The sequence below is a fragment of the Saimiri boliviensis genome, chromosome 15 (genome assembly GCF_048565385.1).
Source record: "Saimiri boliviensis isolate mSaiBol1 chromosome 15, mSaiBol1.pri, whole genome shotgun sequence".
Taxonomy (NCBI): domain Eukaryota; kingdom Metazoa; phylum Chordata; class Mammalia; order Primates; family Cebidae; genus Saimiri; species Saimiri boliviensis.
In genome coordinates this window covers 7883856-7908973 of record NC_133463.1, presented here as the reverse complement: position 1 = coordinate 7908973, position 25118 = coordinate 7883856, and the positions used below count along the sequence as shown (strand labels likewise).

The following is a 25118-nucleotide window of genomic DNA, read 5'->3' as shown; positions in this document are numbered from 1 at the left end:
CACGTCAGAAACAACATAGTAATCCTAATATTTATTTAACAGGTATGTGTAGAGTAATAGAGTATGGAGGTTGGATAGAATTACTATTTATGACTCTCTAATTTTTTTCTGTGCTTCCTTCTTTGAACCGCCTATGTATTTATTTAACAAACATTTGAGTTTTTACTATGGATAAGAATAAGATAAGGCCTTTCCCCCTTATAGAGCTTAAAGTCTAGTAGAGGAAAACTGACATATAAACAAATATGTAGTTACCCAAAGAAAAGTCCATAGATAGTGTTCATTTGGGGGAAAGAAGGAGGATAGGAAGAAGCACGAAGTTTACTTGTCAATGTAAGTACATTATCTGGGAGGTGCAGAATGCCTTTATATAGGTGATAAAGCTGCAGCCACATCTCAAAAGATGACTAGGTTCTCCCTCAGCAGATAGACAGGGAAAGCTATGTCAGCAGAGGAAACAGTAGGTGGAAGCAGTGTGGCATTTAGAACTGAAAACAAAGGAGAGCTAGTCGCATCCAGGGTTAAAGACATAGGAAGAGCTAGTTGCATACAGGGTTAAAGACATAGGAAGACCTAGTTGCATACAGGGTTAAAGACACAGGAAGAGCTAGTTGCATACAGGGTTAAAGACATAGGAAGAGCTAGTTGCATACAGGGTTAAAGACATAGGAAGAGCTAGTTGCATACAGGGTTAAAGACATAGCTGGTATGGCATGCAGGGCTTCATACGTGATGCTGAGAGCATTACTACTGAGAGGTGTTAGGCAGGAGAGGATGTGACCAGATGTGCACATGGGAGGAAATGGGAGGCCAGAGCCTGAAAGACCTGTTGATGACTGAAGTTACTCAGGTGAGGAGCGATGAGGGCTTAAACTAAAATAATAGCAATAGAAGTGGAGAGAAGGGGAATTTGCTAATGAAAGACCGCCTGTAAGGATTGGTAGTTGATTGGATGGAGGTGAAGGAGTGGGGGAATTTAGGATGACTGAGATTTTTGCCGTGGTGACTAGGAAGATGGTGCTATTTAATAATATAAGAATATTCTAGAAAGATGGTATGAAGGTCAGCTTGGAATGAGAAGGAAATAAAAATAGAGGGATGAAGAGATAAAGGATAATTTGGATACATTGGGTTTTGAGATGCCTATAAAACAAGTATATACAAGTATCTCGTAGGTAGTTGAGTGTGTCCGCTCTAGCAGTGCCGTCAAGTACAGCTTTGCAGTGAGGGAAATGTTTTTGATATGAGTGTTGACTAATATGGTAGTGCTTAACTTCATGAGGCTATTGAGCACTTGAAATATGACTAAGGAACAGAATTTTAAATTTCATTTAATTTTAACAAATTTTAAATAGCCATAGATGTAAACAGCTCTAGAGTATAGGAGAAAGGATAGGTTTAGGAAACACTGGGGAAGTAACAGGATAGAGGTGGGCCAGATCTAGAAAAAAGGGAAAACGGAGGTGGGATATAACAGACCGGTTAAATCAGATGAGATTGGAAGAGTCCATTAGAGCTTACAGTTAGGAGTGCAGGAAACTGAGCAGAGAGAGTTGAAGGTGGGTACGGGTTGAAGGTGGGGAAGTAAACAGGAAGACAAATATTGGGGCTAGTAATAGATCGGTCTCATTTTGTAGGTTTTTATATATAGCAGATTAATTTATTCAGTAATTATTAAGTGACTGCTGTGTGCTAGATATTACGTACATGCTTAATATGGTGGCAAACAAGACGAAGTCCCTGCCCTCTCGGAACTTATTAAAAGGATACTAAACATAGCTTTATGTTTCTTTTTTTAAAAACAGTATTTTTGAGATATAATTCACATACCATACAATTCATTCACTTAAAGTGTATGATTCATTGTTTTTTAGTATATTCTGCTACTGTCACCACAGTTAACTGTAGAACGTTTTCATCATCCCGAAAAGCGATGGCATACCCTTTAGCAGTCATTCTGCATTCGCCCCAACTGCTTCCTCCTTCCAACCTAGGCAGCCACGAATCTTTCTGTCTCTATAGCTGATTTGCGTGTTCTGGAGTTTTCATATAAACGGAGTCATACAGTATGTGCCTGACCTTTTATGTCTGATTTCTGTCACTTAGCTTAATGTTTTCAGGGTTCATCCATGTTGCCGTTTATGTCAGAATTTTCAGTCCTTTTTAGGGCTGAGTAATATTCAGTTGCATGGATATCTCACATGTTTATCCATTTGTCAGTTGATGGATAGTTGGGCTTAGACTTTTTTGGCTGTTATACATCACACTGCTATGCATGTTTATGTACAAGTTTGTGTGAGCATATGTTTTTGTTCTTGTGTAGATACCTAGGAGTGGTATTGCTGGTTTATGTGGTAACTCTGTGTTTAACATTTTGATGACCTGCCAGACTCTTTTCCCAAACCACGGTACCATTTTGTATCCCCAGAAGGAGTAAATGAGGGGTTCAGTTTCTCTGCATCCTTGCAAGCACTTGAACACTTGTTGCTGTTTGTCTTTGATTATAACCATTCTAGTGGGTATAGTGGTATTTGATTGTAGTTTTAATTTCTTTCTTTTTTTTTTTTTTTTGGAGACAGAGTCTCACTCTGTCACCCACGCTGGAGTGCAGTGGCGCTATCTCGGCTCACTGCAACCTCTGCCTCCTGGGTTCAAGAGAGTCTCCTGCCTCGGCCTTCTGAGTAGCTAGGACTACAGGCACATGCCTCCACAGCCAGCTAATTTTTTTGTATTTTTAAAAGAGACGGGGTTTCACTATGTTAGCCAGGATGGTCTTGATCTCCTGACCACGTGATCTGCCCGCTTTGGCCTCCCAAAGTGCTGGGATTACAGGCCCGAGCCACTGTGCCCGGCTTGTAGCTTTAATTTCTATTTCTGTAATGTCTAAGGATGTTGAACATCTTTTCATGTGCTCGTTGGTTATTTTTATATCTTATTTTGAGAAATGTCTGTCTGCATCCTTTGCCCATTTTTAAAGTGGGTTGTCCGTTTCTTAGAGTTGTAATAATTCTTTATATATTCCAGTTACAAGTCCCTTATCAGATACAGAGTTTGCAAATATTATCTCTTTCTGTGAATTATATTTTTGCTTTCTTGATGATGTTCTTTGAAGCACAAAGTTTTAAATTTTGATGTAATCTATTTTTCTTTGATTTGCTTGTGCCTTTGGTGTCATATTTAAGAAACCATTGCCTAATCCAAGGTCATGAAGCTTTACTCCTATTCATATCGAGTTAATTTCTGTGCGTGGTATAAGGAAGAGGTTCAGCTTTATTCTTTTTTTTGAGACAATTTTGCTCTGTCACCCAGGCTGGAGTGCAGTGGTGTGATCTCGGCTTACTGCAACCTCCACCTCCCGGGTTCAAGTTATTCTCATGCCCCAGCCTGCCGAGTAGCTGGGATTACAGGCATGCAGCACTGTGCTGGCTAATTTTTGTATTTTTAGTAGACATTACATTTCACCATGTTGGCCAGGCTGGTCTCAAACTCCTGACCTCAGGTGATCCACCTGTCTTGGCCTCCCAAAGTGCTAGGATTACAGGCATGAGCAACCATGCTTGGCAGTTCTGTTCTTTTACATGTGGATATCTAGTTGTTCCAGCACCATTTGTTGAAAAGAATATTCTTTTCTTCAGTGAATTGTCTTGATATCCTTATCTAAAATCAGTTGATGAAAAATGTTGGAGTTTATTTCTGGGGTCTTAAATTTATCCCATTGATCTGCACGTCCATCCTGTTGCCAGTACCATGCTATCTTGGTTACTATAGGGAATTATGAGTGTTTCAACTTTGTTCTTCTTTTTCAAGACAGTTTTTGCTATTTTGGGTCCTTTACATTTCTGTATGGACTTCAGGGTAAGCTTGTCAATTTCTGCACTAAAGGCAGATGGGATTCTGATAGACATTGCATTGAGTCAGTAGTTCAATTTGATTAGTATTGCAATCTTAACATTTAAGTCTTCCAGTCTACCAACTTGGGATTTTAAAATTTTGTTTAGGTCATCTTTAATTTCTTTCAACAATGTTTTATAGTAGCGGTGTGTTTCTTTATCTTATCTTTTATATATATGTGTGTTGTGTTTTTAATGTATGTTTTACGTATGTGTTTTATAGTAGCTGTGTAGTAGCTATGTGTTTTTTACCTTAAGATTTAGTGGCTACGTTCGGATCATCTTGGCAAAAACTCATGAGTGGTCACGAAGGAGACTTTTCTTCTGGAGCACACCAAAGCTGCTTGTTTCCTGTGATGTTAACAGTGTCTCTTGATCTCAGTACTCATTCCTTTCTGCTTTACCATCAGTGTGCAGCTGACCCCTAAGGCTGCTTAATGTACTCTTCACCTTTCCAAGGTAATGTCTTTCTTTCTGTATACCTGATCTATAGAAATCATGGGCAAAGGCACATGTTTTATCTGCTGGAGTTTCACAATGTATAGTTTGTCTTGAAAGCTTTCGTTAGTCCTGCAGTCAAGAAAACAGTTTCCATCCCACAATTTCTAAGGTCACTTGCGAACAGAATATTTTCTTATAACCTACCTATTACATCCTGTAAGTCGTAGCATACCAATTTTAGGAAAAATTCCTAGGGAATTCTTAGTGGCAACTCCAGACTTGCTTATCCAAGTAAATAGCTTCATAATCTTTTCCTCTGTCTACTTTTTTTTTTTTTTTTTCTTTTTTTCCATAGTACCCCCAAAGGAAAAAAGAAAAACTTATTTCAAATCTTTGTTTTTCATTCTACCTCTGCAGCCTCATTTCTTATTATTTTGACTTGACAGTCTCTTTCTTAGATAAGCATGTTTATTACAGATAGCTATATTCTCATTATGAGTTTAATTTGCGGCCAAGTGGGATAATCATTGACTTTTTAGTAATCAAAACATCCTCTGATAATTAAAAAGTGGTCACCCAGCACTACACAATTTCTTCATTATCTCCTTATACCTTTGCTCTCCTGCAAGCCCCTACCAAAATGCCAGTTTATTTTTTTTGCAAATTTGTATCAGTTCTAAGCTTCAGAACTACACTATGTTCCTAGAAAACTAACCTTGTTAACCCCAAATTGTTTGGGGCTTTAAAATTGTGAAGTTCTTGTATCTTTCTGCTGTTCAATCTTACCTGCCTTGCTCAGCTTTCTAAGAGATACAGGACACTCCAGCCAACCACATATTCTAAATTCTTGAACATAACTTAGATCCTGAGTCTGTCTCTTTGTTGAGAGGATTGAATAATTTAGAAGGAAACCTCAAGTACCCAAGTATTTTTCTGCCATAAAGCTTATAGCAAGGGTTCTCTTCTTTTTTTCACAACTAAGAATTCCTTTCGTTATTTTTTCTTCCGCAAATCATATATTTGAAAGACTGTCTGCTAACACCAGAACTTACTAATTTACTATTTTTTATTTATCATCCATACTTACGCTATCATAACTTTTGTGTTCTTTGAGCACTGTTTGAAATCAGGTATGTGCTAGAAAGACCATGGACTTTGGCAGTGGACAAACCTGGATTAAAATCCCAGCTTTTGGCGGGGCCAGCGATTCACACCTGTAATCCCAGCACTTTGGGAGGCTGAGGTGGGTGGATCATCTGAGGTCTAGAGTTCGAGGTCAGCCTGGCCAACATGGTGCAATCCTGTCTCTACTAAAAATACAGAAATTAGGTAGGCAAGGTGGCCTGTGCCTGTAATCCCAACTACTTGGGAGGCTGAGGCAGGAGAATCACTTGAACCCGGGAGCAGAGGTTGCAGTGAGCCAAGATTGTGCTACTATTGCATTCCAGCCTGAGCTACAGAGTGAGACTCCATCTCAAAAAAAAAAAAAAAAAAAAAAACCAGCTTTGCCGGTTAGTAGTGGTATGATGCTAGGTACATTATTTATTGGTACTTCTAATCTCTTCATCTTTAAAAATAGGGATAATCTCAACTTTGAAGGGTCGTTAGAAAGATTGATAAATCTGGATGCTCTAAGCATAATTCTAGGCATGTAGAATCATCGCAGGTTAAATTCTACCTATATTTAGTGAAGTCCATTTTAATGTCTGTGATTATATTCTGATTCCTAGCAAAAATAAAAAAATAAAGCCTTTTAGAATTCCATAGGTGGTAGTTTTTGTTTGGATATCCTCCTAATTTGCAGCTGGTGCTCTATGAAGTAATCCATGTAGAATGTATAGAAACAAAGCAATGCATATATTAGTCATGATTGCTTCAGCCTGACTTATATACAACATTTTATATTTTATCCTCATTTATCTTCACTTCTCCTTTGTGGAAAGACTGACTTCAATTTTCTGGTTAACCAGACTTATTACGGTAGCGAATTTTATGCTTCTAGATCTTGGTGATAAGAACATTTATGAGTCTAGTGTTTCATCTGAAGAGGTATGTATCTTAAGAATATAGTTTGCCATTATAAGGATCCAAATAATTGAAGTTTTAAAATTCTAAAATGGAAACAGGAATCTGGGAAAGAAAATGTGGGTGAAATACTTATTTGTTTAAAATAAAATTAGTATAAATAATTGTTTTGTTATTGCCTTGCAGTCCACAAGAATCGGAATGTCAGTGAATGCTATTCGCAAGCAGAGTACAGATGAAGAAGTTACATCTTTGGCAAAGTCTCTCATCAAATCCTGGAAAAAGTTATTAGGTATCATTGATCTTTCCTTACATATATTTATGATGATGTGCTTTATTCAGATGGTTAGTGGTTAACATTTTACGGTTAGGTAATGGTTACATTTTTTTCTTCGTGAATACTGGAATCAGTGCCTCCTAATAAAGGTGAGGGGAGTTAATATGACCTTTAAGGTTTTTTTTTTTTTTTTTTTGCCTTTTAGACTAGTCAAATTTGGTTTTCTTAACTTTTGACACAACTGGATAAACTCTTTAGGTAAGAAGAATTTTCTCTTAAGGGAAAGGTGGTGCATAACCTTTTGAAATTGTTTTTGAAATTTTTGACTTGCAGAAAACTTGCAAGGATAGTAAAAAGAATGCTGTATCCTTTGTCCAGATCATCACTTTTTAATATTTGCCGTATTTGTTTTTATGAACAGCTTAAAAGTAGGTTGTTTTTCGCCGTTTTCTGAACCATTTGTTTTCCTGAACCATTTGCAAGTAGGTTGGCTATATCACGCTCTTTTACCCTTTAAATACTTGTGTGTATTTCCTGACTACACGCTTATTTTTTTTTTTGTGGAATCATGGTATTAAAAATTTAGGAAATTTAGCACTGGTATAGTACTTCATAGTTTACGTTCAGGTTTGTCAATTGTCTCATTAATGACTCTCTCTCTCTCTCTCTCTCTCTCTCTCTCTCTATATATATATATATATATATACATACATACACATACATACATACATATACACACACACACACACACATATATATATTTATATTTATATATATATATATTTATCACCAGGAAAATATCCAGTTCAGGATCACACAGCTAGTTTTCTAATTTGAAATCATTCTTAAGCCTTTCTTTGTCTTTTTATGAAATTGACAATTTGAAGAATACAGGCACCCTTTCCCATTTGTTTTTCCCCCAAGGCAGAAATGTTCCTTTCTCATTTGAAGACCAACCTGTTTACTTGGGTTCATGATTTTCTTTGTTTTTGGTCTGTGATTTTTCACTATCAGTTATCCGCTCTCTAGGAAATGTACTCTGTCCTCGTCCATAGGGTCCTAGCCCAACAAATATGAATTCCCTCCCCCTAAATCTTATTTTGGGGCTGTCAGTTTTTTATTGATATATTTCCTAAAAGTCAAATTTGGAAGGAAAGAAAATTGGAGACAATTTTGTCCTTCATGTGAATTGCAAAAACCCAATAAGAAAATTGTTGCCATGGGCCATGCTTTAAACTTTTATGTGTGTTTATGTATATATCCTGCCCCTCCCCTCATTCCTGGTCCCCTGCCTCAAGCAGGGCTAAAAGAAACAAATTCATTTCCTGTAGAAGAAAGTATGTGGCCTTCTTGAATATGTGGAGTTTAACTTTTTAATTTGACATAATAAGTGGCTCACAGAAAATTACCAAAAAAAAAAAAAAAAAAAAAAATGTACAGAAAGGTCTCATGTACCCTTTATCTAGTTTCCTCCTATGGTAATGTTACATAACTCTCATGTACAGAATCTCAACCAGAAAATTGACATTAATACAATCTACAGACCCTACTCAGATTTCATCAGTTTTTACAGGTGCTAGCGTATGTGTGGGGTGTGTGTGGGGCGGGTGGGGCGTGTATCCTTCTGAGCAGTTTTATCCTATGTGTACATTCATGTAATCACCACTAATGTGTATTTTTAAATATTCACTTCCATGCAAATCAATTTTTTTTTTTTTGAGATGAAGTCTTGCTCTTGTCGTCCAGGCTGGAGTGCAGTAGTACGATCTCTGCTTACTGCAAACTCTGCCTCCCAGGTTGAAGTGATTATCTTGCCTCAGCCTCTCGAGTAGCTGGGATTACAGGCGCCTGCCACCACACCCAGCTAATTTTTATATTTTTAGTAGAGACGGGGTTTCACTGCGCTGGCCAGGCTGGTTTCGAACTCCTGATGTCAGGTTATCCCTCCGCCTTGGCTTCCCAAAGTGCTGAGATTACAGGCGTGAGCCACCGTGCCCAGCCTGCAAATCAGATTTTTATCTAATTGATAATGGGCTTAAAAAAATAGAACTTGGATAAGTTATGCAGTATGCAGAAAATTACCAGATGTAACAAATGCAAAGTAGAATTGGATTTTGGTTTAAAAGTAAAATAGGATATATTCAAGGCAGAACTTCCCCACATTTTTAAGTTAGATCCTTGAAGCAAGTTTATTCCCCTATCCACCACCTTCCCCACCACTTTTTTTAAAGTTTTGGGATTGGGGTCTTGCTATGTTGCCTGGGTTAATCCTCTAACTCCTGGGTTCTAGCATTCCTCCACTTCAGACTCCTGAGTAGCTGGAACTGCAGACCTCTACCACTGCCCTCCTTTGTTATTTATTTATTTATTTATTTATTTATTTATTTATTTGAGACGGGGTCTCATTATATTTTCCAGGCTGGCCTTGGACTCCGGCTCAAGCAGTCCACCTGCCTCAGCCTCCCAAAGTGTTAGGATTACAGGCGCGAGCCATCACGTTTGGCCCCTCCTGTGTTTTTAATAGCATATTCTGTAATTGAGATGTACCTGCTTTTTTTTTCCTTGTGATTACATCATGTTGTACATCCGAAGTTGGAATACTATGTAAGCACGTTACATCCTTCTCAAGGTATCATATCCAGAGTGATTGATGATAATTTTGAGAATCCAATCAAAGCTACACTGTATAGTGTATTGTTTTTCCTCTTATAGCTAATAGCCATTCTGTGGGAGACACTTTTAAGATCCTGAAACTGGCTAGGCACAGTGGCTCACTTATGTAATCCTAGCACTTTGGGAGGCCAAGGCAGGCAGATCACGAGGTCAAGAGATCAAGACCATCCTGGCCAACATGGTGAAACCCCATTTCTACTAAAAATACAAAAATTAGCTGGGTGTGGTGGCGTGCACCTGTAATCCCAGCTACCTGGGAGGCTGAAGCAGGAGAATTGCTTGAACCTGGGAGGCAGAGGTTGCAGTGAGCCGAGATTGTGCCACTGCACTCCAGCCTGGCAACAGAGGGAGACGCAGTCTCAAAAAAAAAAAAATGTTTTTTAAATTAAAATAAAAAGATCCTGAAACTGTCTTATACCTTATCAGACTTCCCCCTTCCCCTCCCAATTTAGGAACCATTGATTTTTGCTCAAACTATTCCTTGTAGTGGTAGAGTGGTCATTGCAAAATTGTGATTTTTCTGACTTCTCTGCTTCAATATTTATAAAATCATCATTCTGTTATAAGAAGAACCTTCTTTTTACCCCTTAGCTATTTATCTATTAGTGTAGACTCACAGATTCTTTTTCTGTACAATGGATTATAATACATTACTATTAAATTTAGTTTCATAAATTTTGTCCCTACTATAATTTTACTTATGCTGTATGTGTACATTACTTTTTTAATGAAAATATTTTGTTTTTCCATCATAACTATCATTTTTTATTGGTTTCAGAATAATTTATTTGGTTCACTATACCATATTTTAGTCGGTCACTTGCCTGTTATTAGATTTATTATTGCTTTTAACTTAATGGCTGTTGGAACTAATGTCTTGATGGACATCTTTCTGCCTAAAGCTTTTTCTTCACATTGTTAGCTAGATTTCTACATTTACTACCACTGCTACTAGGTAGCACATTTTGGAATACTTAAGATGCCAAGCACTGTATTAGTGCATTTAATCCTCAAAACAATCCAATCCAGTAGATGCTGTTATAATCACCATTTTATGATGAGGAATCTGAGGCACTGAGCGCTTAAATACCTTGCACACAGTTGAATTGGTGGTGAATAGCCGAGCTGGGACTTGACTGCAGGCAGTTGGAGTCCAGAGCTGGAGCACTTCCTTCCCGGCTTCCTGGGCTGTGTTGCCTACAACACCATATCAGTTAATAGGGATGCTTTTAAGGCCACTCATGCCTCTTACTACTTTGCATTCCCAAAGGATTGCACTAATTTATTGTGCCAGAGCAGTGTGCAAGATCAGTTCTACTGTCCCTTTGGCAGCATTGGGTCCTTGCTGATCATATTTTGTTGTTCTGTCAGTTTTCCCTTTTAAATGCTTTCCACCCTATCACTTATGGACCATTTCTAGTCCTTGCCATGTGTCATTATTAATCTTTGTTTTCAGTGTTACAGTGCTGTAGCATCTTTGGAATTTGAGGCCTTCAAGGTAAATTATTGAGAATAACGAGGACAGTGAAATTATGTGAAAACAAAAGTGTATGTACACGTTTTATCAGAAGGCTTGAATTGTATTTTAGGTTTGACAAACTTCAACTTTACGAGATAAGTTCTACAGTTGTGATTTGAACCATTCTCTTAATAGTGATTCTCATCTAGATAACTATATATTTAAGTTGTCTAAGGAACTTTAAAAAATAAAGATGCTTGCGCCTTGCTGCCAGAGATTCAAATGGAAAACTCTTTCATTGACTCAACCTATTTTATGTATATTATTGCATAATATCTGATTGCTTACCTCTTTAAGTGTTAAAGCTTGTGTACTCTGTATTACTTTAGAGATCATTTAAGATAGAGAAGGTGCTCGGTAGGTCTTACTATCCTGAGGTATTTTCTATGAAAGTGTTTTTTGTTTGCCATCCCAGAAATATTTATTTATATTTTGGATACCACCTTAAGTTTTCTAACTTTATGAAAAATTATTAAAACAATATTGCTGTATATGCTTTATGCTTTTATTTTTATTTTATTTTACTTCATTTTAAGGCAGGGTCTGGCTCCATCGCCCAGGCTGGTGTGCAGTGGCACAATCTTGGCTCACTGCAACTTCCCCCTCCCGGGCAAAAGCCATCCTCCCACCTCAGCCTTTTGAATAGCTGGGACTACAGTTGTGCACCACCACACCTGGCTAATTTTTGTATTTTTTGTAGAGACAGCATTTTGTTATGTTGCCCAGGCTGGTCTCAAACTCATGAGCTCAAGTGATCCACCTGCCTCAGCCTCCCAAAGCACAGGCCAGTACAGGTGTGAGCCAGTGTACCAGCCTGTGCTTTTATTTTTAAAGTCACAGTGCAGATATTTTCGTATTCTTCCCATCTCTTTGTTCCATATACTTTCCTCCCTTTAGGTTCCCATGGCATATGAATTTGTAGTTCCCACTAAATGAAGAAATTTATTTGGGAGTGTTGACAGAACTTGCATTGTGAAAAATAGTACATATACTAATAGCTTACACAGACTTCATCTGCTTGTGGGAAAATTAGGGTTTTTGTTCATGTCATTGTGCAAATAGCCTGTTAACATACAGTATTTCAGTTGTTTTTATTTTATAAATGCTAGCAACTTCAGAGATTTCATAATTTTCAGATGGGCCGTCAACTGAGAAAGACCTTGACGAAAAGAAAAAAGAACCTGCAATTACATCGCAGAACAGCCCCGAAGCAAGAGAAGAAAGGTACTTCACAGTATAGACATTTATTTATATTGCAAGTCATAGTTTTACCTCCTCCATCAATTCCCCCATAATCTTATGTGCCCCTATTTACACTCCTTTTTTTGTTTTCTCATCAAATGGAAGTAGTAAATTGTATGTAGCCAAGTATTCTACTTTTTTTTTTTTTTTTTCAGATTTCTTGAAAATTTGAGAGGTAGAAGACACTGAATAAATAAGTTATGTATATTATACTCAACAGGTTTAACTGAATGGGATTACTGGATTAGGCACTGAGAATTGATAATGGAGGTAGTGATTAGGGATTCAAATGGTTACTTCCTCCATTTACCATATTTCATTTTTAGATTTATTTTGGCTCTTGATCTCTCATCCTCCTTTACATGCTTTTTAAATTCCTTTTGAATTTAACGATTTGTGACCAGGCGGTGGCTCACGCCTGTAATCCTAGCATTTTGGGAAGCTGAGGTGGGTGGATCACTTGAGGTTAGGAGTTTGAGATCAGCCTGGTGAAACCCTTTCTCTACAAAAAAAAAAAAAAAAAAAAAAAAAAAAAGCCAGGCATGGTGGTCTGTAGTCTCAGCTACTCGAGAGGCTGAGGTAGGAGAATTGCTTGAACCCGGGAGGCAGAGGTTGCAATGAGCCAAGATCACACCACTGCATTCCGGCCTGAGCAATGGAGTGAGACCTAGTTTTGAAGAAAAAAAAAAAGTAGTTTGTCATAAGAACTTAAATGAAGAGTTCAGATTGTCCCTCACCTCCTGTGAAGCCTTTGCATTTGTTTTTTTTCCTATTACATATTGTGAGCTATGCAGTACTGAACATGTTGCCATAATAGGGTACACATAGTTAAGTACAAATTGTTCCTCTGTTCTTGGGAATCTGGTGGGTTAACGGTCAACATTGATTTAAAGCCATGGTTCTCAAAAGTGTGGTCCCTGGTAGAGGAGGGACCCTGACAGCTTGTTAGAAATACAGATTCTCAGGCCTTGCCCTGTAACTACTGAATCAGGAATTCTGGTGCGGAGGGGCCCAGAAATCTGTTTTTTAATAAGCTTTTCAGGTGATTCAGTGCACTCAAGTTATGGAACCCATGCTTTAGAGCAGCAACTTCCAAACTCTGTTCTGTCCCTGAACTTTTGGCTGCTGTGTAAACCGCTTAGAGATGTAGAGGTGTCTACAGGCTGGCCCAGTCTGGAGTGCAGTGGCACGATCTTGGCTTATTATAACCTCCACTTCCTGGGTTCAAGCAATTCTCCTCCGTCAGCCTCCCGAGTAGCTGGGATTACAGGTGCCCACCATGCCTGGCTAATTTTTGTGTTTCTAGTGGAGATGGGGTTTTGCCATGTTGGCCAGGCTGATCTTGGACTCCTGACCTCAGGGGATCTGGCCTTCTCAGTGTCCCAGAGTGCTTGAATTATAGGCGTGAGCCACTGTGCCTGGCCTACTTTTTTTTTTGTTTATTTTTCATTTTTGAGACGGAGTCTTACTGTGTCGCCCAGGCTGGAGGGCAGTGGTATGATCTTGGCTCACTGCAACCTCCACCTTCCAAGTTCAAATGATTCTCCTGCCTCAGCCTCCTGAGTAGCAGGGATTACAGGCGCGCACCACCATACTTGACTAATTTTTGTATTTTTAGTAGAGACGGTTTCACCATGTTGGCCAGACTGGTCTTGAACTCCCAACCACAGGTGATCCACTTGCCTCAGCCTCCTAAGTGCTGGGATTATAGGTGTAAGCCACTGAGCCCAGACCATGTTGAGGTATTTAGGGCATTAAGGCTACTACTGATTTTAACTTCTGTTTCTCGGTATTTTCCCAAAGTTGACTATGTACTCCTCATGTTAATGTTAATATCTCATACACTGTTTGTATTTGTATTTGTATTAACTATATTAAATATATGTATTAAACATATATTAACTGTATGACTATATTAAAAGAAGTAAGTCAAAGGTGGGGTTAAACAACAATTGTTAATAAAATTTATGCATTTTTTTTTCTAACTTGTCATATCTGTTTAGTTTCCTTAAATCTGGAATAGTTCCTCAGTCTCTCACTGTCTTTGTTTTTATTTTTTCGAGATGGAGTCTCACTCTGTCACCCAAGCTAGAGTGCAGTGGTGCAATCTTGGCTCACTGCAACCTCTGCCTCCTTGGTTCAGGTGATTCTTCTGTCTCAGCCTCCCGAGTAGCTGGGATTAGAGCTGTGCATCACCACACCCAGCTAATTTTTATACTTTTAGTAGAGATGGGGTTTCGTCATGTTGCCCAGGCTGGTCTCAAACTCTTGACCTCAAGTGATCTGCCCACCTTGGCCTCTTAAAGTGCTGGGATTACCAGCGTGAGCCACTGCACCCAGCCTCTCATTATCTTTTATCAATTTTATATGCTTGACATTTAGGTCTAGAGCCTGTCCGCAAAAGCGAATTACTATGTATGAAGTCTGTTAAAGTAACTAATTGGTATCTATCTACACACACCACACCCCACCACACCACATCACACATACATGCACACACACACACACAGAAAAGAGGATTGGAGAAATGGATCTGAGAAGTCATGTAAAGAAAGATACAAGGTTAGATCTAAGTTGCTTGCAGCTAAGCAGGATTTTATATTTTGGGTGCAAGAGTTTAAGGAGAAAGTAATGTGTTTAAATGCTTAAAGGAGGGATCAGAATGTAGGAAATGGGACCAGCAATAGTGAAACTAGTGAGGAAAAGTTTCCCTCAGTTCATTTGGGCAGTTTCCCTTGGTTCCTGTGTAGCATTTGGCTGCAGACACAGAAGCAAAAGCATTTAATCAAAGTGTTTAAGAAGTGGGTGTTTGGCTGGGTATGGTGGCTCACACCTATAATCTCAGCACTTTTTGCAGGCCAAGGTGGGGGGATCACTTGAGCCCAGGTGTTTGAGACCAGCCCAGGCAACATAGGGAGACCCTGTCTCTACAAATAATAATAATGAAAATTAGGTGTGATGGCACATGCCTGTGGTCCCAGCTGAGAGGCTGAGGCAGGAGAATCACCTGAGCTTGGGAGGTCAAGGCTGCAGTGAGCCATGATTGTTGCCCTGCACTTCAGTCTGGATGACAGAGTGAGAGTCTGTCTCAAAGAAAAGTGGGTTTGGGGGCCTGGCATGGTGGCTTGTGCACTTTAGGAGGCCAAGGCAGGATTATCACTTGAGGTCAGGAGTTCGAAACCAGCCTGGACAACATAGAGAGACCCAAAAAGTTTTGTTTTGTTTTGTTTTGTTTTGTTATTTTTTAGGCAGAGCCTTGCTCTTTTACCCAGGCTGGAGGCAGTGGCCTAGTCAACGTTCTCTGACTGCAACCTCAACCTCTCAGACTCAAGTGAGCTTCCCACCATGCTTGGCTAATTTTTAAAACTTTTTTTTTTGCAGACGCTGTGCCTCACTATGTTGTCCAGGCTGCTCTTGAACTCCTGGGATTATAGGCATGAGCCAGCTTGCCTACCCAAAACATATTTTTAAAATTAGCTGGGCATGGTGGCATGCACCGGTAGTCCTAGTTACTCAGGAGGCTGAGGCAGGAGGATTGCTTGAGCCCGGGAGCTCAAAGCTGCATGAGCTGTCATGGCACCACTGCACAGCATTCTTGCTCTGTTCACCACTGAAGAGTCTTGTTCAGTTGCTCAGGCTGGAGTCTTAAAAAAAAAAAAAAAAGAAAAAGAAAGAAATGGTTTTTTAAACATTGGTTTGCTTATTTATTTATCACTGACAGACATTATGCCACATAATGAAAATACAAAGAAAAGTAAGTCCTAGTTTTTGCTCTTGAGAAACTCAGTCTGAGAGAGACAAAGTGTATAAAAAGTCATCATACACAAACCTGTGTGAATCAATCTTTTGGGAATACAGGGGAAAATCAGAGAAGGCTTCCAAAAGGAACTGACTAAACTTAGAAGGTACTAATAACGATCTTACCCACAGTGACCTGTTTGTGAAGTCTTAACAGTAGTTATGTTTTGGAGAGAAGGCAAGGGGATATGTTCTTGCAGTATTGCAGCAAGTCACATCTATGGATGGTGGATGATTTAATCAATCTTTGAAAAGGGTTATGGCAGCTATTCTCAATGAAATAAAGCTTAATTGAAACCAGGAAGATTATGTTGGAAAGAACCCATTTTAGAGATAATCCAACTTAAGAAGCTATTCAGAAGCAATTGAAAGGATTAGTTTGACTGGAAAATTATAAAACTGCTCAAATGTTCATATTGAGGTGATGTTTCTGGGGAGAAACACATTATTTTGCAGCCTCACGACTCATCTGTCCACATGATATTTGTCTCACTGGGGACCTCACTGTCTAAGTGGAACAAGGTTTTCCTTTTTCCTTTTTTTTTTTTTTTTTTGAGTTGGAGTCTTGCTATGTCACGCAGGCTGGAGTATAGTGGTGCAATCTTGGCTCACTGAAACCTCCACCTCCTGGGTTCAAGTGATTCTCCTGGCTCAGCCTTCCAAGTAGCTGGGATTATAGGTGCATGCCACCATGCTCAGCTAATTTTTGTATTTTAGTAGAGATGGGGTTTCACCATTTTGCCCAGGCTGGATTCAAACTCTGCTGGTCTTAAGTGATCTGCAGGTCTCGGCCTCCCAAAGTGCTGGGATTACAGGTGTGAACCACCATGCCCAGCGAAACAGGGTTTTTCAAGCATTCTTTCTCTCTCTCTTGTCCCTCCCTCCCTTCCTCTCTCCCTCCCTCTCTGTCTCTCCCCTTCTTCCTCTTCCTCCCTCCCTCTCTCTGAGCTTGCTCTCTGTCTCTAGTTTTAATTGAAAGCTGCCATTCTCTGGTCTCATCCCTTCATCCCTCTTCTCATACCAAGATCATTGCTTTTCATTTATTGTACTGAACTGTAATGGGTATTTTCTCTATTAAAAATACTGCTTAATATTGACCAAGCGTGGTGACTCATGCCTGTAATCCCAGCACTTTGGGAGGTCGTGGCAGGCAGATCACGAAGTCAGGAGTTGGAGACCAGCCTGGCCAACGTGGTGAAAGCCCGTCTCTACTAAAAATAAAAAAATTAGCCAGGCATGGTGGAGAGCACCTGTAATTCCAGCTACTTGGGAGGCTGAGGCAAGACGATCGCTTGAACCTGGGAGGTGGAGGTTGTAGTGAGCCGAGACCCGTGCCATTGCACTCCAGCCTGGGTGACAGAGCAAGACTCTGTCTCAGAAAAAGAAAAAAAATTGCTTAATATTTAAAAGGAGAATCAAAGATAACGTGTTTAGTTGGGTTTTTAAAAAGACATGAGCCTAGTCTCTTTACTAAATTGTAAAATTTTTAACTTCTTTTTAATCTGTATGCAGATAATGTTTTTTCCGTCACATAAAGGCCACTGAGATACTGTGTCATTTCTTTAGGCCTCATGATAGTAGTTTTGCCTGATGGTAATATTGTTACTTCGAGAGGATTGTTTTTGATTTCTTTTTGGGGTGTTTGTGTGTGCGTATTTCAGTACCTCCAGCGGCAATGTAAGCAACAGAAAGGATGAGAGAAATGCTCGAGATACTTACGTTTCATCCTTTCCTCGGGCACCCAGCACTTCTGATTCTGTGCGGTTGAAATGTAGGGAGATGCTTGCTGCAGCTCTTCGAACAGGAGGTAAGTCCAGTGCATGTTGCTTTATTTCTCAGCCCTTTGGTCACCACCACCAACCACTGCCGTAATGCTGTTTGATGAGTGTCACCCTGTGCATAGCCACCCAGTGCTGCTTAGCTCAGGGAGAAGTGGTTGCTGATAGTGGTCTGTTAAGTGGGATTGGAGGAGGAATACTGGGGCATTTGCTTGTTACTGTGTAATTGCAAGAAATAGATTCCCTCTAATACATGGATGTTTTCCCTGATTTCATAGTAATGTACACTTTTTTCTCACAAATCTTTTGTTTCCCCACAATTTAATCTGCAAACTATGTACCCGGATCTTATATTGAGAGTTAACAATACTGAATTATTAAATAAATAGTATGACATATAGTTTTGTATTCATAATTCCATTTTCTACTTAAAAAGTGGGGGCGGCTTGATTTATATGAGGGAACTTAATTTGATTTGAAAGGATCCAGTCTTAACAAGTAACATTTGGCTTTAAAGTTTTATATATAGGAATATTTGTCATCTTATACAAATTCATCCTTTTTCTTTTTTCTTATTCTGGACCATAGCTGGTTTGACCTGTTATTTTCCTTACTCTGCCCTTTCTAATTTGATTTCCTTACTGTCTCTCTCGCTGTCTCTCTCTCTCTCCCCAGATATATATATATATGTGTGTGTGTGTGTGTGTGTGTGTGTGTGTGTGTGTGTGTATACACACGTATATACATACACATATACATATATATGTGTGTATTATATAGAGAATATGTATGTATATATATTCTCCTAGTTTATTTCCTTTTATCCTTTTAAATATTTGTATAGGAGTGTGTATGTGTGATTGGCAGATTAAATGGATGGTTTCTTTGCATTGAAGCCTGAGTAGCAGGAGACAAGACAGTTCTTTCTATAACTTTCTCTGCTCTCCAGTGGAGCAGACAGAATTTATGGATTTATGAAAGAGGAGTTTCCTACTAGATGAGTTACTTCCCGTGTCTGAGGGATCAGAAGGCAGTGCAGGAGCACTGTGGGTATCAGGTGAAGCCCAGAAGAGGAAGTCTAGTGGACAGTGAAGAGACCAGACTCTGTTTTTTTTTTTTTTTTTTTTTTTTTTTTTTTTTTTCACAGCACAGTACATGGTTTAGAAGAGACCAGATTCTAATGAAACTAAACTGACTGGCTTCTTTATGTCAGGCAAATGGGTTTGAAGAAACAGAAATGCAATTTAATTACATGGTATTAGAATTTTCTTTTAATCTGTTATATTAACTTGACAATTCTTTATGCCTGTTTTTAGATGACTACATTGCAATTGGAGCTGATGAGGAAGAATTAGGATCTCAAATTGAAGAAGATATCCTTTTTGTATATAGTCGTAATTGTTTTAAGTAATTTGCTAGCTTAATTACAGTTTTTCCTGCTGGTATAGAATTCAAAGTCTTATTCTTCAGTTTCTATCTTGATTGTTTTGTTTTCTTGGAAAGGAGTGGAACATCTATATCATTTTATTTGTCTTGTTTTTTCTTTTTGTTATTTAAAAGTAAAGTATAGTATTGATGGCATTTAAGTTTTTTCTGCCTTATATGTAGAGAATGTAATGTCTGAATTTAAGTTGGAAAGCACACACACACATAAATGTGAAGACTTCTCAGAACCTCAGTTCACAGTCACCTGAGCGCATTATCCCAGAGGAAGTGTGTTCATACTGAGCACTGGGAAATGGCTCCAGGAGAGGGGTATTGTGTGTGGGTAGGGGCCGAGAACATCTAGGCAGCTGTGTAACATGGGACTGTCCTGGTTGAGGAAATTCCTGGTTGTCAGGAAGGGAGCGGTTCCAGGGTTCAGCTTTGGTAGTGGCCTCTTCTGCAGATGAAAAGAGCCTGCTGAGGTAGTTCCTGCTGAGCTAGGGGAGGAGATGAATCCCCACGGCCATGCTGAATGGTCTCTTCTCAGACACCCTACGGGAACTGTGTGACCAGAGAGACTTTCAGGTTCCTTCGTAGAATTCAGATTTGAGCAAGTAAAGTTTGAATAAGTTCAAGCTCTTTTTAAAACATATGCTTTCTCATGTTGAGTACTTGAGTTACTTTTTGAAATGCTGTTGACTTGCATGGTGCTGGCACTAAACCTTTAGGAAATAAAACATGACTAGTCCGGGCCTAGTGGCTCATGTCTGTCATCCCAGCACTTTGGGAGGCCAAGACGGGCAGATCACCTGAGGTTAGGAGTTGGAGACCAGCCTGGCCAACATGGTGAAAACCTGTCTTTACTGAAAATACAAAAATTAGCCAGACATGGTGGTGCAGCTGTAATCCCAGGCTGAGGCAGGAGAATTGCTTGAATCCAGGAAGTGGAGGGTGCAGTGAGCTGAGACTGCGCCACTGCACTCCAGCCTAGGTGACAGAGTGAGACTCTCTTCTCCTCCCTGCCCCAGTCAAAAAAAAAACAACTAGTTTATAGTGGAAAAGTAATACTGCTATTATTTGCCCATTTCAGTTCAAGGAATTAGATATGGTACCTTGTTTTTAACATAGTCTAAATTGGAAACAGTTGTTGTGAACTGCTTAGAAATTTCAGGAATTCTTATTTTGGCAGAATGGGGGCGGGAAGTGATCTTATTTTTTATAATTTTACCTTTTTTCCTTAATGGCTTTGTACCTATATATCAAGAAATAAGGAACACAGACATGAAATACAAAAATAGAGTACGAAGTAGGATATCAAATCTTAAAGATGCAAAGAATCCAAATTTAAGGAAAAATGTCCTCTGTGGGAATATTCCTCCCGACTTATTTGCTAGAATGACAGCAGAGGTGAGTATGCATGAATCTGAGGTTTCTGTAATGTGATTCCATGTTGCGAAGTGTAAAGCCTATTATCATCACAGAGTACTATATAAATATTGCACATGTAATAAATTGCCATTAGTTATTCTGATATATACTAGACAAATACTTAAGGTAATTGTATTTTTTATCATCAATACTTTGAGCAAACAAAGCTGTTTTCATGTTTTTAGGGTGATTACATTAAATAATTGTCCAAAAATAAGAGTATTTTACTTTTTATGAATTCTTGTAGAACCAGAGAGTTGAATCTCTAATTGCAAGTACACTTTGTGAGTGCCAACCCTTTTTCATGGTTAAACACTATGAAATTGGTCACATCTTACTGATTATTTTGTTTGTTTTTGCTCTTGTTGCCCATGCTGGGGTGCAACGGCTGTCTCAGCTTACTGCAACCTCTGCCTCCCAGGTTCAAGCGATTCTCCTTGTAGGGAATTATGGAAAAAAATGAAATTTATAGCTTGCTGTTTGTAGACATGGGTGTTCATAGATAATAGCTGTGTTGTATCTACAATTTCACTGTTTCAGTAAACATTCAAGAGGGTGAATTTTTCTTCTGTAAACAAACATACCTCAGAGATACTGCAAGTTTGGATTGGGCTACTGCAATAAAGTGAATATTGCAATAAAGTGAGTCACACAAATTTTTTGACTTTTCAGTATATATAAAAGTTATGCTTATACTATAATCTGCTAAATGCAATAGCATTATATCTAAGAAAACAGTGTACACCTTATACCTTGCTAAACAATGTACACCTTGCTAAAAATTGCTAATGATCATCTGAGCCTTCAGCAAGTCATGCTATTTCTGCTGGAAAAGGGAATTGCCTGTATGTTGACAGCTGCTGACTGATTAGGGTAGTGGTTATTGAAGGTGGAGGTGGCTATGATAATTTTGTAAAATAAGACAACAGTGAAGTTTGCCGTATTGATGGAGCAAATATTCATGAAATATTCTTTGTAGCTTATGATGCTGTTTAATAGCATTTGTCCATAGTAGATGTTCTTTCAGAATTGGAGTCAGTGCTATCAAATGCCACTGCTGCTTTTTCAACTAAGTTGGTGTAATATTCTAAATCCTTTGTTGTACTTTCAACAATGTTCATAGCATTTTCACCAGAAATAGGTTCCATCTCAAGAAGTCACTTTTGCTCATCCACAAGAGGCAACTCATCTGTTTAGCTTTTATTATAAGATTGAAGCAACTCAGTCACATCTTCAGGCTCCACTTGTAATTTTCCTTCTCATGACTTTTTCGCCACATCTGCAGTTACTTTCTTTTTTGGAGTAGGGGTGAGTGGGAGATGGAGCTTCAGTGTTGTTGCCCAGACTGGAGTGCAATGATGTGATGTCGGCTCACTGCAACTTCCGCCTCCCGGGTTCAAGCAATTCTCCTGCCTCAGTCTCCCGAGTAGCTAGGATTACAGGCGCCTGCTACACCCAGCTAATTTTTGTATTTTTAGTAGAGATGGGGTTTCACCATGTTGGCCAGGTTGGTCTCGAAATCCTGACCTCAGGTGATCCAGCCGCCTTGGCTTTCCAAAGTGCTGGGATTACAGGCGTGAGCGACCGTGCCCCTCTGTGGTTACTTTCTCCAGTGAAGTCATACCCCTCAGAGTCATCTATGATAATTGGAGTCAACTTCTTTCAAACTCTTCTCAATGTTGATATTTTGACCTCTTTCCAATGAATCACTAATGTTCCTAATGGCATCGAGGATGGTAATCCTTTCCAAAAGGTTTTCAGTTTACTTTACCTAGATCTGTCTGAGGAATTACTTTTTCTTGGGGAGCTAGAGCCTTGCAAAATGTATTTCTGAAATAATAAAACTTGAAAGTCAGCTTAGCATGGTGGCTTATGCCTATAACCCGAGCAGTTTGGGAGGTCAAGATGGGCAGATTGCTTGAGGCCAGGAGTTGGAGACCATCCTGGGCAACATGGTGATTTCCCACCTCTCCAAAAAAAAAAAAATTAGCCGAGCATGGGGGCATGTTCCTGTAATCCCAGCTACTCAGGAGGCTGAGGTGGAAGGATCACTTGAGAGGTGGAGGTTTCAGTGAGCTGAGATTGCACCTCCAGTGTGGGCAGCAGAGTGAAACCCTGTCTCAAAAAAAGTCAGAATTACTCCTTGATCCATAAACTGCAGAATGAATGTTGTTGTTCCCAGGCATGAAAATAACATTAATGTCCTTGTATATCTCCATCAGAGCTATTGAATGACTAGGTATATTGATGATTAGGTGCATTGTCAATGAGTAGGAATATTTTCAAAGAAATCTTTTGTCTGAGCAGTAGGCTTAGAATATTCAGTAAATCATGCTTTAAATAGATGTGCTGTCATCCCGGCTTTGTTGTTTCATTTGTAGAACACAGAGTAGCATAACTCTTAAGGGCCCTAAGATTTTCAAAATGGTAAATGAGCATTGGCTTCAACTTGAAGTCGCCAGATGCCTCAGCCCCTAACAAGAGAGTCCTTCAAAGTCCTTTGAGGCTTTGAAGCCAGGCATTGACGTCTTCTCTCTAGCTATGAAAGTTCTAGATGTCACCCTCTTCCAGTTTACATCAACATTGACAACCTGTTGTTTAGAATAGCCGCCTTCATCAGTGATCTTAGTTGGCTTCTGGATAACTTGCTGCAGCTTCTCCATCAGCACTTGCTACTTCACCTTGCATTTTATACTGTTCTGTTCTTTCCTTAAACCTCACGAACCTGCATCCTGTATCCTCTAACTTTTCTTCTGCACCTTCCTCATCTCTCGCAGCATTGAAGAGTTAAGGCCTTGTTCTGGATTAGGCTTTGGCTTAAGGGGATGTTGTGGCTGATTTGATCTTCTGTCTAGGCCACTAAAACGTTTTCATGTCAGTAGTAAGGCTATTTTGATGATTATTCATGTGTTCACTGGAGTAGCACTTTATGACTGGTGGAAGAGGCCTACCTTCTGGCTTATCCCAGCTTTCCACATGCCTTCCTTATTAAACTTAGTCATTTCTAGGTTTTGATTTAAAGTGAGAGACATGTTGACTCTTCCTTGTCCTTGAATACTTACTTAGAGGCCATTACAGAGTTATTAATTGGCCTAATTTCAGTACTGTGATGTCTCAGGGAGTAGGGAGGCCCAAAGAGAAACAGAAACGGGGAAAGAGTGGAGCAGTCAGAACACACACATTTGTCAAGTTTACCATCCTGTATGGTCACAGTTAGTGGTGCCACCAAAACAATGATAGTAACATGAGAAATTACTGATCACAGATCACCTAACAGATATAATAATAGTGAAAATTCTTGAAATCTTGTGAGAATTGCCAAAATGTGACACAGAGGCATGAAATGAGCACATGCTGTTAGAAAAATAATGCCAATAGATTTGCTCAGCACAGTGTTGCTGCATACCTTCAATTTGTAAAAAAAAAAAAAAAAATGCAGTATCTACAAAATACAATAAAATGAAGCACAATAGCGCAGAGTAAGATAAAGAAAAGTATGACTGTAGCTAGTAAAAACGGGCACGAGAAGATGACCCTGGCATATTCTGTGCATTTCTTGCCTCAAAACTGGAATCAGACATTCCTCCAGAGATTCCTGACTTCTTTCGGGGGTGGGGTGGAGGCAGTGGTATTAGAGGCTGTAATCTGATACTAGAGGTACTCATTGCTGTAGGTTTACGTTGTTCATGGTGTAATCACCTGACAGCTTCCTCCTGTCACTGCACAGACAAAACCAGTTCACTGAGATTACCCTTTGCGGTTGAGAAAGTTTTATTAACTCAAGGCTGGCCATGCAGGAGACGAAGTTATTGCTCAAATCAGTCACCCTGAAGACTTGGAGGTTCGAGTTTTTCAAGGATAGTTTGGTGGTGACTATTCCTAGGTGACTAGGGAATGGGTTCTGCTGATTGTTTGGGGATGCAATCACAGGGGTGTGGGAACTGGTCCTTTGGTACCTCTGGGGGAGGGGCCTGAGTTCTAGAGGGCTCAGTCTGAAAAACATCTCAAAAAAAGCAATCTGAGGTTCTACAATAATAATGTTACCTACAGGAGCAATTAGGGAAGTCACATACCCTGTGCCCTCTGGCCACGTGGCTCCTGAGCAGTGAGGGATTGTAGAAACTAGGCATCCTTTTTAGCAGAGTTCAGGCCCTTCCCATAATCCTAATCCGGCCTTCCGTTAGTCTTGCAAAGGTGATCTCAGGCTCTGAACGAGGAGGGATCGGTTTTACGGAAGGACGGTTATCATCCTTGTGTCAAAGGTAAACCATAAACTAAATTTTTCCCTTCGTTAGCTTGGCCTCGGCCCAGGAACGGGAAGATAGCCAGCCTGTGACACTAGAAGCAAGATGGAAGCCATGTTAGATTTCGCTCACTGTCATAATCTTTGCAAAGATATCATTAGACTTTAAATAATACTTAAATCTAACTTTCACATACAAACTTTTAAGGCTCTGAAAACATTTTAAGGCGGGGCACGGTGGCTCATGCCTGTATCCCAGCACTTTGGGAGGCTGAGACGGGCAGATCATGGGGTCAGGAGATGAGACCATCCTAGCACGGTAAAACCCCATCTCTACTAAAAATACAAAAAACTAGCTGAACATGGTGGTGCATGCCTG

The 25118-nt window shown here is 39.5% G+C and overlaps 1 protein-coding gene across 2 annotated transcripts in view; it reads left to right on the top strand.

Moving 5' to 3' along the window:
- TCEA1 (transcription elongation factor A1) overlaps positions 1-25118 on the top strand; it is a 53654-nt gene that overhangs the window by 16788 nt on the left and 11748 nt on the right. For both annotated transcript variants that reach the window (XM_003940849.4, XM_010351596.3), the window contains exons 3-7: positions 6543-6648; positions 11962-12049; positions 17527-17672; positions 18960-19016; positions 20321-20475. In XM_003940849.4, the coding sequence (XP_003940898.1) occupies positions 6543-6648; positions 11962-12049; positions 17527-17672; positions 18960-19016; positions 20321-20475 (552 nt within the window). The remainder of the gene's footprint in view (positions 1-6542; positions 6649-11961; positions 12050-17526; positions 17673-18959; positions 19017-20320; positions 20476-25118) is intronic.